We start from the raw sequence: 16,477 nt of genomic DNA on the forward strand, positions 1-16,477 counted from the left end.
TGAAAAATAACTAAATCTAAAAAACAAAACTCAACATAAAAAAGCAAAAAATAAAAAGTAACTACCTGTAAAATGAAAATTCCAGAAATATAATAAGCCAGGGCCCAAGACCATTGAGAGCAAGAGTAAGATAATCTTTTAACTGTAGATTTTGGGAACAATGCGATGCGGTCTAGTTTCTGTCGCAATTCTCCAAACTACGAAACACATGAAGCACCTTACCTCCAAGAAACCTTCCAGCTCTTTGCACTTCCATACGAGACGGATGTCGCCAGTCAGCGCGCGGTGATACGGCATATCGCCTCTGCTGATGGGCCGAAGTTCCAGCCGGTCGCCTCGACCTGCGAGGCAACACAACAAACCATCAGCAAACAGCGGGAGGGAGCCGCGTTTAAAAGCAAAAGCAAGCACCTGGCTTGCAAGTGACTTGACTGAAGCACGCCAACATGATGTCGGAGAATGCGTCATGCAGGCCCAAATGCAGCGAGTACGTGGCGAACGGCGACGAGACGTTATGCAAGCGCTCTTCGGGGTCCCAGTATGGACTGTCGGGGACACCGCATTGTAAAGTAAAAAAAAAAAAAAAAAGGGTGAGCACATGACAGTATTGCGCTTGATCGAAAGACACAGAAGGTCAAAAAGTTTGTACACCATGATTTAGTACTTTCATTCCCTTTACTGCTGCTCCTGGTTTGTGTGTACTTTGGCTAGCAGGGAGCAGCATACCTCAAGGCAAATTATGCAATTTGGTTAAATACACAAGCTTTTATGTTGAGTTTGACAATAAACTTCAACTGGGGGAGGCGAAAAATTTGTGGCTCTCAAAAAATTATTGGCTTGTTGTGAAGTTGTAAAAACAGCTTAGAAAGCGAGTTTTTCCATTGTGCACCCACATACCCGATGGGAGATCCCAGTAGACTCCTCTCCAGCAGTCTGTCCAAGTGCAGGCTGACCATAATGAAGGCCACATATCCATTACCCTGTGTGCACGCACACAATTATTGGTTGGCAACGCCATACTTTAACTGCCAACAAAAGTCTCGTCAGCACCAAGTGGAAATGCTTTCAATACGGGCTAAAAAGAATGTTGTTGTTTTTTTAACCTACATATGATTGAGGTCTTTTAAAGCACTTCTAAAATAAATTTTCTGCAAGATTTTTCTTGAACCACAGGTTCTTTTGGTAATTTTAGTCAGCTAATTATTATTTCTCTGTCTTCCACCCTTGTTTCTCACATTTTTAATTACAGGTATACGAAGCACACAGAGTTCCCTCGTGTATGAAATGCCTTAACATCATAAGCGTTAATATGTCTGTAAAACAAGTCTTCAAATTGTTTACCTTCATATAAAAACATTTCTAATGTTATCATGTACAATTACTGTGATTAATTAATTCAACAATTTTGGCAGAAAAAAAAAATAATGAAATGAAGTTTTATTTAAAATTATTATTTTAATAAAATCTTTCGCTCTCATTTTATAATTATATTTCACCGATCATTCAACTAAAATAAAATATATTTATCTACGATTACTTCACCAACTATAAAACAAAAGCAAGTTAAAAAAAAAACATTTAGTTTCAAAAATTGGATGATGTACAATTTAATCATTGAATAAAAGCCACTCACCCTCCAGAAGCCAATAATGAAAGCAGGCGGGAAAAAGACAACCTGGACCTGCCTGTCTTTCCCCAGGAAGTGAGCAGGCGCGTCCTCCGTCCGGCAAACCAGCGTGCACCAGTCCGCATCCTTACGCACGGTACACAGCCGGATGCTGCGGATATGAGACTGCCGCACCATGGGGGTCCCGCCCCAATACAGCATGACGGACGTTTTGAAGACGGACACACTTCCCAGCTCCAGGGTGACCTCTTTCTCCCAGCTGTCCTGCAGCTTCAACACCCACCGCACATTCATGTTCCTGAAAAGAGAGATTCATACGGAAGCTCAACCTACGCCCGTTCGCCAACTCGGCTACTCAATCATGTCTATTATTGCCGATTCACATATTTTTGTGCGATTGCTGTAACATCCAAAAAATTAAACAACTTACAGTTACACATTAAGAAGACAGGCATACCGTGTTTAACAGATTTTTTTTTTGCAAAATATACATGTTTGGAAATACAAAACTTTTAGGGGAAACACACAACTTTTTGGAAAGATGACTTTTTAAAAAATATTGTTTCCCTTAAATGTTCTCAAAATTGTACTTATTGCTTTGGCCTGAGCACAAAAACAGTAAATAGAGGGGAAAATTGTGTTCCGCCACCATGCAGAGGAGCATACATATATGATCTTCCACATATAGTGAGATTTGAGCAAGCATTTCGTCAAACACTTATTTTGATGCGATGTATACCTCAGGATATGCACCATGCTCTGCGGCAGGCCAGTTAAGGGGTCAAAGTCTCGGGTTTCCTTCTTCCACTTGCAGAACTCCTGCCCGCCCATCCTCCACAGGTACTTCTTCTTCCATTCGCCCGGCGGGCACTCCTGAGCGTCCGCTGGCGCGCTCGCCTCGCCGTACTTGGTCGGCCTGAACTTCGACACTTCCCAGCATATGTAGGCCATATAAAGCTTGTGCCACGTGGCGCTACAAGGACAAAAGACCCAAATGGAGCTCCAGTGGCACCCTACCCACCAAGAATGATTGTAGCCTACTTGTCATTGGCGAGGTGGCGGAAGTGTTTGTTCACGTGACTGAGGCTGAGCAGCGAGACGGCATCCAGATGAGACAGGATCTTCAGCAGGATCTCGGGTGGCAGCCTCAACAAAAACACGGATCGGTTCAAGCAAGCACATGCGGACCGGCAATCATTTGCGATTATATGATTTGCTGCTTTTGTCGGGTGGCTGCACAAGTAGTAGCGGCTAAAGTGCTAATGATAGGTTGCCATAATTCAACAGTGACGGATTTATTATGTATAAATTATCCCATATTTACTCTTTTATTAATGTGTCTGTCTCCTCATATGTGTATTTTAAAAAAATGTCATAAATGGTGTTTAAACATGACAAACAGGATTAGGGATGCACGATAATATTGGTGGCCGATAATTGCAATTTGACGTCAAACAAACCAGATCATAAAAAAATCTGCCGATAATTATTGGCAATTATCAACAAATTTAACATCGTACACTACAGATAAACCAGATAAAGAAATCTGATAATAATAATAGACATGCCCGTCACGTCTGATCACTCGCTGCTGCTCATAGCTGATCACCCTCATATCATAATGATCATGTTATTACCAAGACCTATTTTTATTGCCCTTGAGAAGGTCATTGACAGAGTGAGGTGTATTTTGGGCCTGATGTATGCTTTTCCTTGTGGATCTGTTTCTCTGTGGGGTCTGGGACCACCGGTTCACAGACCAGTGGTTGAAGACCAATACTATATCTATGGCAGTGATACATATTAATTCAATGCAGAATTTTGATTTGATAAAGTAAATTAAACTTGTAAATCAAGGTTGTTCTATAAATCATGCTGTGCTTTGACATGTACTGCACATGTGATTTTACTAAAGCAAAAATTGTGGAGAAGCGTTTTTAAAGTCCAGCACTTCATTGTGAATACATTAGCCTGTAAGCATCTAATTTACCTTTCCAAATCAGTCTTCAAAGAACAATCCACCATGCATAAACATTCCCTGGTTTGGTTTCTTCTTGTTTCTTGGTGTCTACTCGAAAAATAATCCAAGTACAATAAAGGAGAGATGAAGGTGAGTTAAAATAAGTTAAGGTAAAATAAGTTACAAACAAAAACTGTACCTGGTATTAGCTCCACAATATGTTTGCTGATTTGGGTGACCCCTGAGGATGTCCGCCTCCCTCTTCTCCTCGCCCTCCACCAAGCTCGGATACTTGTTCTCACGTGCAGTCGTCAAGAGCGGCTCTTCAAGATGCCACCGCCGCAAGTAGCTCTGGATGCAGAGTACAGTTCAAGGCAGTGGACTTCAAACTTTTGACCCTGCCCACACGGATTTCTACAAAATGCTTTGAACATTTTTTTCCCCCCCAACTATATATATAGAGAAATAACTTTTTTCTTGAATATAACAATGAATTCTATTTTAAAAACAACTTTTTTTTTAAACATGAATTTACGTTAAATTATGTTACTCCCACATACATACTCCAATCTAAACTGCGACACTCAGAGTCATTACGTGAATAGACTTCATTTCTGCTTTAAACTTTCTACGGGCGTTAGTAGACATTATATTTGTCACCCACCACACTTTTCGTTTACCTCTGCTTGTGTATTTCCGATGGATTGCACGCCAGCTGCACAGACTCAGATACACTTACATATGTGTGACTATGGCTTTTACACGTTGAGAGTGCACGAGCACAGCGATGAAAACAACTTTGTATTTCATCTAATCTTGCGTGATATTTTTGTTCTCATTACCTCCACCCTGAACATCATCGCATGCCAACTATGTGCATTCTGTATTCTGCATTCTGTACAGTAAATGTTTGGGGGGGGGAGGTTGTATTTTTTTATTTGTACGAGCAGAGCAATTAGTTATTTAATTGTGATTTTTTTTTTTTTAATCATTTTCGTCAGGAGTCATGCAACTTTCAGTCACAGACGGACAGTATTGCACACACACTAGATCACGCAACGCACGGACGCACGCACACAGTGTGTCACTTCAACCGGGGGGGGGGGGGGGGGGGGGGGGTTGTCGGGGGTAGGGGGTGTGTGCGTGTGTGTTTCTGCAGATTAGGGCCAGAGGAAAGGGAGGAAAGGAGGAGGAGGCGTCCTGAGGGTGCGTGTATACGCGCGCGCGTGTGTGTGCGCGACCAGAGGAGAGCAGCGGCCGCCATGTTAACCAAGAAGCCCGGAGCCTCGGTCCTCCCGACGGGTGAGCATCGCCCACTGTAGCCGAAAGGCGCGCGGCCGATGCAGGCGGCTCGGTTCCGGGGTTGGGGCTTTGCTCCGGCGCATATCAAAAACTAGAAAACAACAACAACAACAACAACAAAGCAGAAAGAGAGAATGCCCGTGAGATGCTAGCTAGATAGCATGCTAAGTGTTAAAAATAGTCTCTTGTGGGCTGTTAGCATTAGCGGCTATCTAAACAGCCGCTTTTGCAGCACCGACACTCAATTGAATGCAATTTGTTTGCCTTTTTACGCGCTGCTCGACACAAACGCGACTCTTGTGTGACATCATGACTCCTTTATGTGGAGCTTTTTGGTGGGGTGGAATAAAGCAGCAGCTCACTCCAGCTAGCTAATGCTAATTCGCGTCCATAAGATGAAAGACACTTACTGTGTAATAATAAATAATAACCATGATGATGATAATAATAATAATAATAATAATAATGGTAAACTTCTGAAGCTGTTGAACGACAAGAAGAAGCCACCGAGGCTAAGAATGCTAACCATCCAGTAAGCATGCTAAGTGGTAAAAATAGTCTGTTAGCATTAGCAGCTATCTGAATGAGCACTGGCAGTTGATTAAATGCAATTTATCGACTCTTTGCGTGACATTAGTATTTTCTTTTGACCTTTTCTAAGGAAATTTGAAGTCAAACTTCAACTTCAAATAAAGTAGCAGTTTACTGCTACTAGCTGCTTGCCAATGCTGATGTTTTTGGCTGTTGTGTAGTTAAATTTACTGTGTAATAGCTGTCAAATGTACCTAATAAGATTGGAACAGTTGATTTAATATTTATTTCCTTTTTAATTGGTGCTCTAGATACTAACGTGACAGAAGTACTATTTTTGTGTTAAGCATTTTTGGAGGAAATAAAGCAGTTCACTCGAGCTGGCTGCCTAACAGCTGAAATGTTTTCTTGTCACATGGATTGAAATAGTTTACTCTACTAGTCAAATTGAGTCTACCATTGCTCTTGTAGCGCCAAAATAGCCTTAATAAGCTGGAAACAGTCCATTTTCCCTTTTAATATTGCTGCTTAAGACGCTCATGCAATGCAAATGTGTTGGCGTATTCATTCCTTCTCCCAATCGCTGATCCTTTCAAAGTGACAGCGCAGAAAATGTAAAATATTATTTGATGCTAATTACATGTTTGGTCTGTAAAATCTGTGAAAATGTTGATCACTATTTTCCAAAGTAAAAAGTTACCAATGTCTACAAATCTTCTTTTGAAAGATAATGAGTCTGCTTTAATGTAGGACTACAGATATTGCAGAATATTTACTGTCGACAGGCTGAAATTACAAGCATTTGGACAATATGAAGTTAAACAAGGTCTCCAAATGATTATTTGATTATCAAAATAGTTGTGCATTAATTTCATAATCCCAATTAATTGATTCATTGTTGCACCTGTAGTAACAAATTAATAAAACATTTTAAATGCTGGACAATTTAAAATCAATCAATTAACCTTGACAAAATTTATTTGACCCCCAAAAGCAATGATTTATCGATGAATCGTAAATTAGTTATGCTGGTGAAAAGAAGTCTGCCACTGAGAGTGATTTTTTTTTTTTGTGCAAAATAATTTTGTGAGGCTCGTTTCATTGCAGGAAGTTACTCAGGATAAAGGCGCTACTTAGTTAGCAGTCATCACCCTCTGGCTTTATTTTGTCTCATGTGACAGCTGCTGAAGCCAACGCTTGTTCTTGTGTTCTTGCAAGTGTTGTGGCTGAGATTTGTGTACTTCCTGTGTGTCTTCCTTCATTTTGTGCACTCTCTTTCTCTCTGACGAGGAAAGTGGATATTTTGCGTCTTACTTTCGACTTGCCATCTCAGCTGTGTGCGCGTACATTTTCCCACTCCTCCTGTCCGGCAGCATGCCGATCGTGCTCGCCGCCTCTCTGGCATTTCCAGCGTGGCGGTGTCGGGTTCACGAATGCGTTGCGCTTGCACTTGCATTTAGCTTTCCATGAAAGCAGACTGATGATCATTGTGTCCCCCGCCCTCCCCCCAAAAAAGGACATTTACAAACATCTGCTTTTACTTTGAAATGCAGTGGTCAACATTTTTGCTGATATTCTAATAGATTCTACGGACCAAACCATTAACTGAATCATAATTCATGATTGTGCATTTTCTGTCCTGTCACTTTTAAATAATGTTTTAAGTTAAGGTAAAAAAAATTAAAATTATTCAATGATTAATTGTAAAAGTTAAACATAAACCGATTATTAAAATGATTAGTTGCAGCGCTAAAGCAGTGCACACACTATCATGATTGAACAGAGGAGCTAGTTTCCTTAATGTACGACACTGCTTTGTTTTGTTGTTGTTTGGGAGGTGGTAAACACACATACTCAATTATTGATGATTGATTGCGTGAGTGGCAAGACTTGAAGGTAGCTTGTTGCCCTCATTAGCGGGATTACACGCCGCCTTCCGATTAACACGGCACACACCATCTGTCGCCCTCAAAGTCCCACTCACACACACAGAGGCAGTGCATTGTGGGAAATGCAGGAACGCAGTCTATGGGGAGATATGCGAACTTTGAACTTACATGCAGTGCTGTCATTGTTGAGTTTCTTTTTGTCTTACTTCATCAACAACAACGTAAAACGTCAACAGCCTATCAGGTGATTTCCTGAATGGTTCTGTCAACCAATCAGAGGCTGTTCTACTGATTGACAACAGCTAGCTTGCTTAACTATCTTACATACTATACATTGTTACTGTATTTTTCTTTTAAAGTCAATGGAGGGATCTTGACCACAAAAGTTTGCACACCTTTGTGTCAACTAGCTGATTGTACACATACATTTGGGAATTCACACTTTTGAGCGTGTTTGATTTTTTTGTTTTTTTTTCCTGGCAGGCAAAGCGGGCGAGCCGGTCTTCTCTCCCGGCCACGGCGGCTCCCTGGCGACGTCGCCAATCACGTTGCCGCCTCTGCGCAACAACAACCTCAACCCGCTGACGGTACGTTTGCAAACACATGCTGATTAGTGTGTTAGCCTGGGAGGAGCCACTGTAGGCTTTAAGCACACACGCACGCACGGAGAGATGTTTGAAGCGCACGCTGTTATCTAAGAGGGCCCAGGTGTGCGGTCACCATGGCGATGAGGATGTGACTCACAGACACACAATGAACACACGCCGATCGTGTGTTTGTGTACACGTGAGGCGGCTTTTTCGCATCTGCTCGAGTTCCGTTTTTTCCATGACCTCGAATGTCATTCAAAACATTTGCATCTCAACTTGTCTTTTCATATTGGCATGAAAAGAAGTTCCATTCATTCGCTCCAGGCCTGTCCAAATCAACGAATGACTCCACTTTTGTCACACTGCATCAAATGAACGGCCGTTGTGCGCCTCTTTTGTGGTGGTGGGCCCACCTTTCTTATTCACTGAGGATTAAAAAAAAATATATGACTGAGTAGAGCTGTGCGATATAACGGTATATATTGTGGATCATTAGCTTTAACTTGCTATTACTCATACTACGACAAGTACATTTTTGTTTTTTTTACATGATTATGTATTATACAATATATTGCTATTCTTTCTGAAAAATATGGAACAAGAAAAACATTTTTTTTTGGGAGGGCTAGAACGAATTGTTTTTTTGAATAGATTTCAACAGGTGAATTGGTAAAGCCGGGTACTGCCGTCCTATTTAAAGTCTTTCCCTTCAGGGTGGCACTAAACCGGCCATGTCGGAGGGCGTGCACATCACGCAGCTTTTCGACGACAGCGGTGTCAAGCGTCCACAAGCGAGCGGCCCGCAGCCCAACGGCCTGGCGCCGCTCACCCCCTCCCGGCCGGAGCGCCACGCCGCCACCGCAGCTGTCCCGGACCCAACTCACCACGGGCGCCCCGGCGCCACCTCGCACAAGTCGACCGACAGCAAAGCCAAGCCAACCGCCTCCACTCCCGAGCAGGCCATGAAGCAGTTCATGTCCAAGATGTCGTCCTTCGAACACCATGAGGTCTTCACCTACCCCGAGGGTAAGCCGCTGCCACCACGCGATCTGCCGGCATGTCGTGGCTGCCGTTTTTCAACTTTGTTCTCTTTTCTGCCTAGTTTATTTTGTGGGTCCCAATGCTAAGAAAAGGGCGGGGGTCCTGGGGGGCGCCAACAACTGCGGCTACGATGACGAGCAGGGTTCCTACATCCAAGTCCCGCACGACCAAATCGCCTATCGGTACGAAGTCCTCAAGGTGATCGGCAAGGGCAGTTTTGGACAGGTACGAGCACACGGCAACAATTAAGTTCATCCAGTCCTAATTGCTAAGATGGCACTCTATAATGCAACATTATGTTAATGCACTTCAATGCCACGTGGACATCACTCGACAAAACCATGCTAAGATGGCAAGCTACATCATGCGATGTAAAATACTCACACACTATGAAGCTATGCTACGATGTCAAGCTAACTCCATATGACGAAGCCGGGCTCCAACGTCCAGCTACGGTGCCATACTATGACAGCACACTATGGGAGCACACTTTGACTTCACATTATGCCATCAAGATATGCATGACTAACCCCTAACGCAGGTGGTGAAGGCATTCGACCACAAGACGCAGACGCACGTGGCGTTGAAGATGGTGCGCAACGAAAAGCGCTTCCACCGGCAGGCGGCCGAGGAGATCCGCATCCTGGAGCACCTGAGGAAGCAGGACAAGGACTCCAGCATGAACGTCATCCATATGCTGGAGAACTTCACCTTCCGCAACCACATCTGCATGACCTTCGAGCTGCTTAGCATGAACCTGTACGAGCTGATCAAGAAGAACAAGTTCCAAGGCTTCAGTCTGCCCCTAGTGCGCAAGTTCGCACACTCCATCCTGCAGTGTCTCGACTCACTGCACAAGAACCGCATCATCCACTGCGACCTCAAGCCGGAGAATATCCTGCTCAAGCAACAGGGACGCAGCGGAATCAAGGTGAGTGACAACAGCCACACTTTAGATTTGGTTCAATTCAAATTTGGAAGGTCCCCAACCAAACTCCAGCAGTAGTTGTTGACATTGTTGCTGTGGGTGTGTTGTTTCTAGTGTTCAAGAATGGCTGTTTGAAGGGCTATAATTATCATATCATCGATCGTAAAGTACGTTAGCCACCAATCTATGGCTTTCTACATTTCATATTAGAATTAAGCTTACAGACTTTTGCTAGAACATCTTGGTGCTTAAATATACAATGTTTAATTAGCAACGTGACAAGACTTGGCAGAAATGACGGTGTGCCAAAAGGCTCAGTCTGGTTGGAAGGGCAATTTCAAACAGAGTACAACGCAGCAAGAATTTTGGTAATTTCGTGATAGGTTCCAGAGAATTAGTTTATCTTAATGCAAGAGTCGAATTAAGAGGTTTTACATTGCATTTTGCGCCCAATCGAAGTGCTCATTCCGTGTATTCTTAGAAAATTCCACAAAGATGGTGGCCATGAGAACAGGTGCTAAATGAGTACTGAACCAAAGTCGATGTCTTAGAGGCCTGTCCACAAGAGGGCGCTGATAACAAGTGCTTATGTTTTTTTAGGTGATCGATTTTGGCTCCAGCTGTTACGAACATCAAAGAGTTTACACATACATCCAATCCAGGTTCTACCGGGCACCAGAAGTCATCCTAGGTAAGATGTCAGAATTAAGAGTAATGTGCCTTGGCAACCTCCTAACTGGACAAGCCGATCGATCGGTCGCTAACATGCTGCGGTCCGGCCGTTGCAGGTTCCAGGTACGGGATGCCCATTGACATGTGGTCCCTGGGCTGCATCCTGGCTGAGCTTCTGACGGGATGTCCGCTGCTTCCAGGCGAGGATGAAGGTGACCAGCTGGCCTGCATCATGGAGCTTCTGGGCATGCCCAGCCAGAAGCTCCTAGACGCCTCCAAGCGGGCCAAAAACTTTGTGTCATCAAAAGGGTACCCACGCTACTGCACCGTCACCACGCTGCCCGACGGCACCACGGCACTCAACAGCGGGCGCTCGCGGCGCGGGAAGCTGCGAGGCCCGCCGTGCAGCAAGGACTGGGGCGCGGCGCTGAAGGGCTGTGACGACACACTCTTCCTGGACTTCCTCAAACAGTGTCTTGAGTGGGACCCTGCCGTCAGGATGACGCCCAGCCAGGCGCTGCGCCATCCCTGGCTGAGGAGGCGACTCCCAAAGCCACCCACCGGCACCGCCACGGAAAAGACAACCTCGTCCAAACGCGCGCCCCCTGCCGACAGCACCATCACCTCCATCTCCAAGCTCTCCACCACCTCATCCAAAACCAGGACTAACCTGGCACCCATCACGGACGCCAATGGGAACATCCAACCACGGACAGTCCTGCCCAAACTGGTAAGCTGAAAGTGAGCGCACCCCTGCCCCAATGAGGAAGTGTTCACGAACTCGCACATGCGTTGTCGCTGACGACAGTCGGTTGACTTAAGGCTGGCTGGGGTGCGTTCAGGACAGACGGGAAAACGCAGCTTCCCCAGTGGTGCGTTCAGGCTCCTCCATTGGAGTGACGCAGACAATCAACATGAATGGTGCTGATGGAGGGAACAAGGCTGTTTTCATCTTTTAGCACATTATTTATCAACAATTAGACACCAAAAAAAGTTTTGCTTTTTTTTTTTTTTAACCGTTGGATGTTTTTATCTGAAGGAACAGACATATATGATACACTCACAATTGGCCTCTCGCAACTGAAGCCAGAAGGTGGCCATCTTGTGTTGCCACCGTTACTTCCAACTTCTGTTGGGTTTTGGCTGAAAACAATGTTATCAATGCATGTTTGATGCCAGGATCCCCATTTGCAATCATGAGAGCTTCGCAAAGAACAAACATCACTGTTTGCGTTGACCATTCAGCGTACGTTAACCAAGTATCGTGAATCGCGGATTACAGTTAGGTTTACATTTTGCACCTTTTTTCCCCCCTGATGATTCTTATTTTCATTTCATCGTTCATGGTTCTGACATGACACAGATGAATATTTGATTAGCACTCGGACAGATACCTTATAAGAGAACGTTTATAACCGTATGTACTGATGTAATGTAGTGCTTCTTTCAGACTTATTGGTGCAACCGAATGCCACACAGTGTGGCATTTCCGTTGTGAAGACAGAAAATAATGTGAAAACGCTGCAGAGAAGTCATTCAAGTTAGGCGCACTTAGCAAGTGGCAACGTAAGATGACTGCCAGTGGCTTCACTTCTCGCTAGAGCGAGGAGGCGGAAATGTGAGTCCATCTTATATGCATCCATGTTTGGAGGATGGCGCTTACATAATTAGTCGTGTCCCTATGTAGCTATTGGCACACTAATTCGCATTGGGAACTGTTATCCACATCGAGCTACTAGCGGGCGAACCTAGCAAAGAAGTCTTACATCACGTTCAATAATTTATGTGCTTTGTTTCATTTAGCACCTCTATTAGCATCGTGCTGAAAGAGTCTTCTTGTTTGTGTGCAATTAGCATTATGAGACGCCACCATGCTAACTCCCATCAGAGGCTAATTCAGGACAGACGCTACGCACATAAAAAGCGTACAGTGGCTTCATTTTGCTAATACTGCCAATTCAACTCCAGCTGTTTACAGTACCGGAAAAAGAAACAAAACGATGATGATGAAGTTTAAGAGACTGTCAACACAATGTGTTACACTTTGAGGGCGTCAGCCATTTTAAGCCATTTTCTATCCACGTGTGTGTGTGCGTGTGTGTATGTGCGCGTTTCCAAGTGAAAAATCTCACAGCAAGTGAACTACTCACGAAGACACGCAGGCGGGATGTTATTTATGAATATTTATTATCAACATGTTTTGTTTTTTTTAACTAGGACGTGCAGCAATTACTTGAATGTGTGTGTGTATGTATATATGTTTGTTCGAAAGCAAAAACACAAGTGGCAGTGACGCGGCGACGGTGATGTTAGCACATGGGCGAGCCAACAAGAATAAACTACCTGCTTTGTGATTTTATTTTATTTTTTAATTACCAACACTCCCACATCCCCTAGCTAGACGACAAAACTTTTTGTGCCTTCAGAGGTCTCAACGCCAAGCCACAATGTGTTCAATTACCATTGGAACTTTTCACAACAAGAAGTTAGGGTTGTGAGAGGCGGGGCTTGGCGCAGACTTGTAATCAGCCAGATGATGTCACTCGTTGCTATAAACACGGCAGGGCTAAGCTAACACTAGCCAATCTACCGCTAGCGTCAGAATGCTAGCTACTATGCTGCACTGACGTTTGTATTTGTAATAGTGATAGTTAGATCCAATGCTAACAGTGTACTAGAAGCAGTTTTTGATGAGCGCTCAAGCTTGTTGCTAGCATTAGCGTTATTGTTTTTGATTGGGCCAAGGGCACCCTTGCCAATTGCTAGTGTCTGAATTCTAACTGGGCTGCACTGATGGTTCTCTTAGTGACGCTGGCCCCAATGCTAATAGTGGGTTGTTAAAAAAAAATTTAAAAAAAATCTCAAGCTAGCTGTTAGCATTAACATAATTGTTTTGAGGGGCTAATCTCACAAGCCAAATAACTGCTAGTGTCCAGAATTCTAGGTGCTTAGTTTTCTATTAGTAATGCTAATGGCACTCTTTCCCACTGTTAACTGCTAACATGAAGAGAAGCAGGTTGTGAACTTGTGATGAGCTAGCTATTAGCATTAACATTATTTTGGGACTTCAAACTCAGCTTAAACACTCAGGGCTGGTTGATTCTGGCAAAAATCCATTCCTTTACAAGGCTAATGCAAACTAGATACGCAAAAATGTAAAGATAAAATGTTAACATTAGCCAATCTCCCAGTAGCATTAAAATGCTAGATGCAACACTGCACTGACCTTTGTTTTCTAATAGTGACACAAACCCCCTACTACAAAAAGAGCACAAGTAGCAGGTTTTGAGGAGTAATTTGAGCTAGCTGTTAGCATCAGCATTAGGGGTGTTAAAAAAATCGATTCGGCAATATATCGCGATATTACGCTGCGCAATTCTTGTATCGATTCAATATGCGGCTGAATCAATTTTTAAACATCCATTTTTGATGGAAATATTCAACAAAACGTCTTAAGGTTAGGGTTCACACATTAAGCATGGAAGAATGTTATAATAATGGAACAGTAAGCCTTAATATTTATTTAAATGCTGTTCAAACATGAAACATTGCAACCTGATTGTTAAATACAGTGGCTCACAGTTATAATCCTGAAGTTTCAGATATGTTTTTATACAAATCTTACAGTGTAGATGTGCAAGTTTACTGATTATTATTTTCTAAATTTGAGTATTAAAAAAAAATGCAATAAAGGACATAGCGTCATATCGGAATGAATCGGTATCGAAAAGAATTGTGACATATGAATCATGATACGACCAGGTACTAGGCAATTCACACCCCTAATCAGCATTATTGTTTTACTGGTGCCACGCAAATTTGCCACTTTAGAAAGTCGCAATTTTTTTTACTTTCTCAACTGGCAAATTTGCAGGTTTTTTTTTCTCGGAATATTGCTCCCGCCCTCGAGAAACCCCCCCCCCAAAAAAAACTATCCAGTTAGTCGCAAGCATCCAAAATCATCATCATCCATTGCACTAAGGTTTGTTTTCCATTAGCGATAGTAGTGTCGCTCGCACCCACTGTTAAAGGCTAACAACGCTAGTAGCAGGTTTTTACAAGCATTCGTGTCATCTGTTACATGGCATTGGCAGTATTTTTGTATTGGGATGAACTAACACTAGCCAAACGACCGGTAGCATCCAAATGCTAGCCTCTGCACTGCCACTGACGGTTTTCTATTAGCGTTTACGACGCTGACACCACAAGCCCGTACTGCCTACAGAGCGCTAGTAGCATAAGCACTGATGCTAGCCGTTAGCATTAGTGTTATCGTTTTCTGTACCTCAAAGTCAGCTCAGCTGTGATGACGTCAATGTGACAAACACCCAGGGCATTTGGTTGATTCTACCAAAGTGCATTCCTTGGCTAGCGGCGAGCTAGCTGCTCAAAGAGACGACGGGGCAAGTAGACAAGGACAAATACAAGTCAAGTTTTGTTAAAGTCTACAATCACGCACGGCTAACCTCTTGCAAGCCCGGCAAATGCTACATATTGACTACAGCTAACCTGCTAGCTGATGACGCTAGCTTGTTTTGGACAGACGGACGCTACTGTTAGCTGCGCTGTGTTTTTGTAGCGTTTGTGGGTTTTTGATGTGTATGTAAGATGTGCGGATAAATGAATGCTGCGGCCAGTTTTACTACGTACTGTAACCACTGTACACTACAGACAACGCGTGCGCACACGCACGCACACACACACCTTTTCTAGTGAGCCTTTGTTACTTTTTATTGTGGTGGAATATAAATATTAATAAAACTCCTATTGACCACATTTGAGCATGTGTGCAATTAATGAATGAATGAATGTTAGTCAAACAAATACTGTGGCATTTTAGGAGTCTCTTGTTGCCTTAACAACGACTAACAGCCGATGACTATTGTGTTGCCGGGCAGGAAACCACTGGATCTGTTGTCACGGTGACCAGCCAACAGACCTGTCACTTGTATTCATTTAGTTTTACATTTTCCGAACCATTTATCCTCACTAATTTTTCCCCCTCAAATGTGTTCATTAGAATGTGTTTATTATTTTTATTTGTTTCATTGGTTTGTTGTAAATATACTTTTAAATGGTACAATAAACCAAGTTATCTTTATTTTGTGAAATAATTGGTTTACTTATCCTAATTTCATTAAAAATATTAAAATTAAATCAGCACTTAATTGTTTACTTTTACCTTTTTAAGATGGAATACAAAGACATTGGTATTTTTTTTTTAAAATTTTACAAATAATTTTTACTATTTACAAAAAATATGAAATCTAATAATAAAAATTAAATTTCAAATGAGCCTTATAATTATAGACTACATTGGCATGTTTAATAAATCAATGTGTTTTATATATTTGATTACATGTTTAAATAATTCAAATTAAATTATTAAACAGTTTTAAAGGAGCATGAATTATAAATGATCACCATGAATATTAATAAAATGAATTATTACAATAAACCTTTAAATTATCAAAACTTTGATAGATTTGATTTGATGAAATAATGGTTGATGACGTCACATGACTCGTGGCTAGCTAAGCGAGGCTGTGTGACCCAAAAGACCCAGGTAAGACCGGAGAATCGCAGCAGCCATTTTGTTTGTGTTGCCGTGGTGACCAACAAGCCATCAAAGTACACCAACGTGTTTCATTGTCTCCATTGACAACAAACAACTGGACAGAAGGACAATAACACTCGTTTGGCACTCGTGAGTGCTTTCGACACGCATGCGTGGTGTGAGAATTGTTTTAGGCCTTCCTCCTCTAAATAACAACAATTAAGCAGTGGCTCGTGCAAGCTGACATGCTGCCTGCCTGTGAGGGTCTCTCAGTTCGTCCCAGTGGAAAAGTCCACGTGTGCGTGTTCGCGGTTTCAGATTTGTGAGAGGCCAGAGTTCAGTTTATTTCCAGCAAGTGTCTTCATCACACGTTTGCGTGA

At 42.8% G+C, this 16,477-nt stretch overlaps 2 protein-coding genes across 9 annotated transcripts in view; one reads left to right on the forward strand and one right to left on the reverse strand.

The window, feature by feature from the left end:
• LOC144003724 (F-box only protein 15-like) overlaps positions 1-16,477 on the reverse strand; it is a 34,689-nt gene that overhangs the window by 16,439 nt on the left and 1,773 nt on the right. For 5 of the 7 annotated variants that reach the window (XM_077500243.1, XM_077500248.1, XM_077500244.1 and 2 more), the window contains exons 3-11: positions 4,858-4,980; positions 3,787-3,938; positions 3,618-3,695; positions 2,669-2,773; positions 2,367-2,600; positions 1,634-1,925; positions 898-980; positions 412-545; positions 223-341 (exon numbers count right to left, since the gene is read on the reverse strand). In XM_077500243.1, the coding sequence (XP_077356369.1) occupies positions 223-341; positions 412-545; positions 898-980; positions 1,634-1,925; positions 2,367-2,600; positions 2,669-2,773; positions 3,618-3,695; positions 3,787-3,938; positions 4,858-4,980 (1,320 nt within the window). Of the gene's footprint in view, positions 1-222; positions 342-411; positions 546-897; positions 981-1,633; positions 1,926-2,366; positions 2,601-2,668; positions 2,774-3,617; positions 3,696-3,786; positions 3,939-4,267; positions 5,142-16,477 lie in introns of those variants that run through there. The other 2 variants (XM_077500249.1, XM_077500246.1) reach the window with 2 other exon arrangements.
• dyrk2 (dual-specificity tyrosine-(Y)-phosphorylation regulated kinase 2) lies at positions 4,722-15,314 on the forward strand. 2 transcript variants are annotated; one of them, XM_077500250.1, is made up of 7 exons: positions 4,722-4,889; positions 7,793-7,896; positions 8,613-8,925; positions 9,002-9,165; positions 9,482-9,871; positions 10,469-10,559; positions 10,657-15,314. In XM_077500250.1, exons 1-7 carry the CDS (start codon positions 4,850-4,852, stop codon positions 11,277-11,279), a joined length of 1,725 nt encoding a protein of 574 aa, XP_077356376.1. In that variant the 5' UTR covers positions 4,722-4,849; the 3' UTR covers positions 11,280-15,314. The 2 variants fall into 2 exon arrangements, with proteins under 2 accessions (XP_077356376.1, XP_077356377.1); XM_077500251.1 differs by having other exon boundaries at positions 4,819-5,421.

This window comes from Festucalex cinctus, chromosome 16 (assembly GCF_051991245.1).
Source record: "Festucalex cinctus isolate MCC-2025b chromosome 16, RoL_Fcin_1.0, whole genome shotgun sequence".
NCBI lineage: Eukaryota > Metazoa > Chordata > Actinopteri > Syngnathiformes > Syngnathidae > Festucalex > Festucalex cinctus.

Bases quoted from the DNA above. Each gene is read 5' to 3' on its own strand.
- dyrk2 (XM_077500250.1), top strand. From the start codon at position 4,850: ATGTTAACCAAGAAGCCCGGAGCCTCGGTCCTCCCGACGG. The intron at 8,926-9,001 runs GTAAGCCGCTGC...TTTTCTGCCTAG, and splicing joins GGTCTTCACCTACCCCGAGG to TTTATTTTGTGGGTCCCAAT. The intron at 9,872-10,468 runs GTGAGTGACAAC...ATGTTTTTTTAG, and splicing joins AGGGACGCAGCGGAATCAAG to GTGATCGATTTTGGCTCCAG.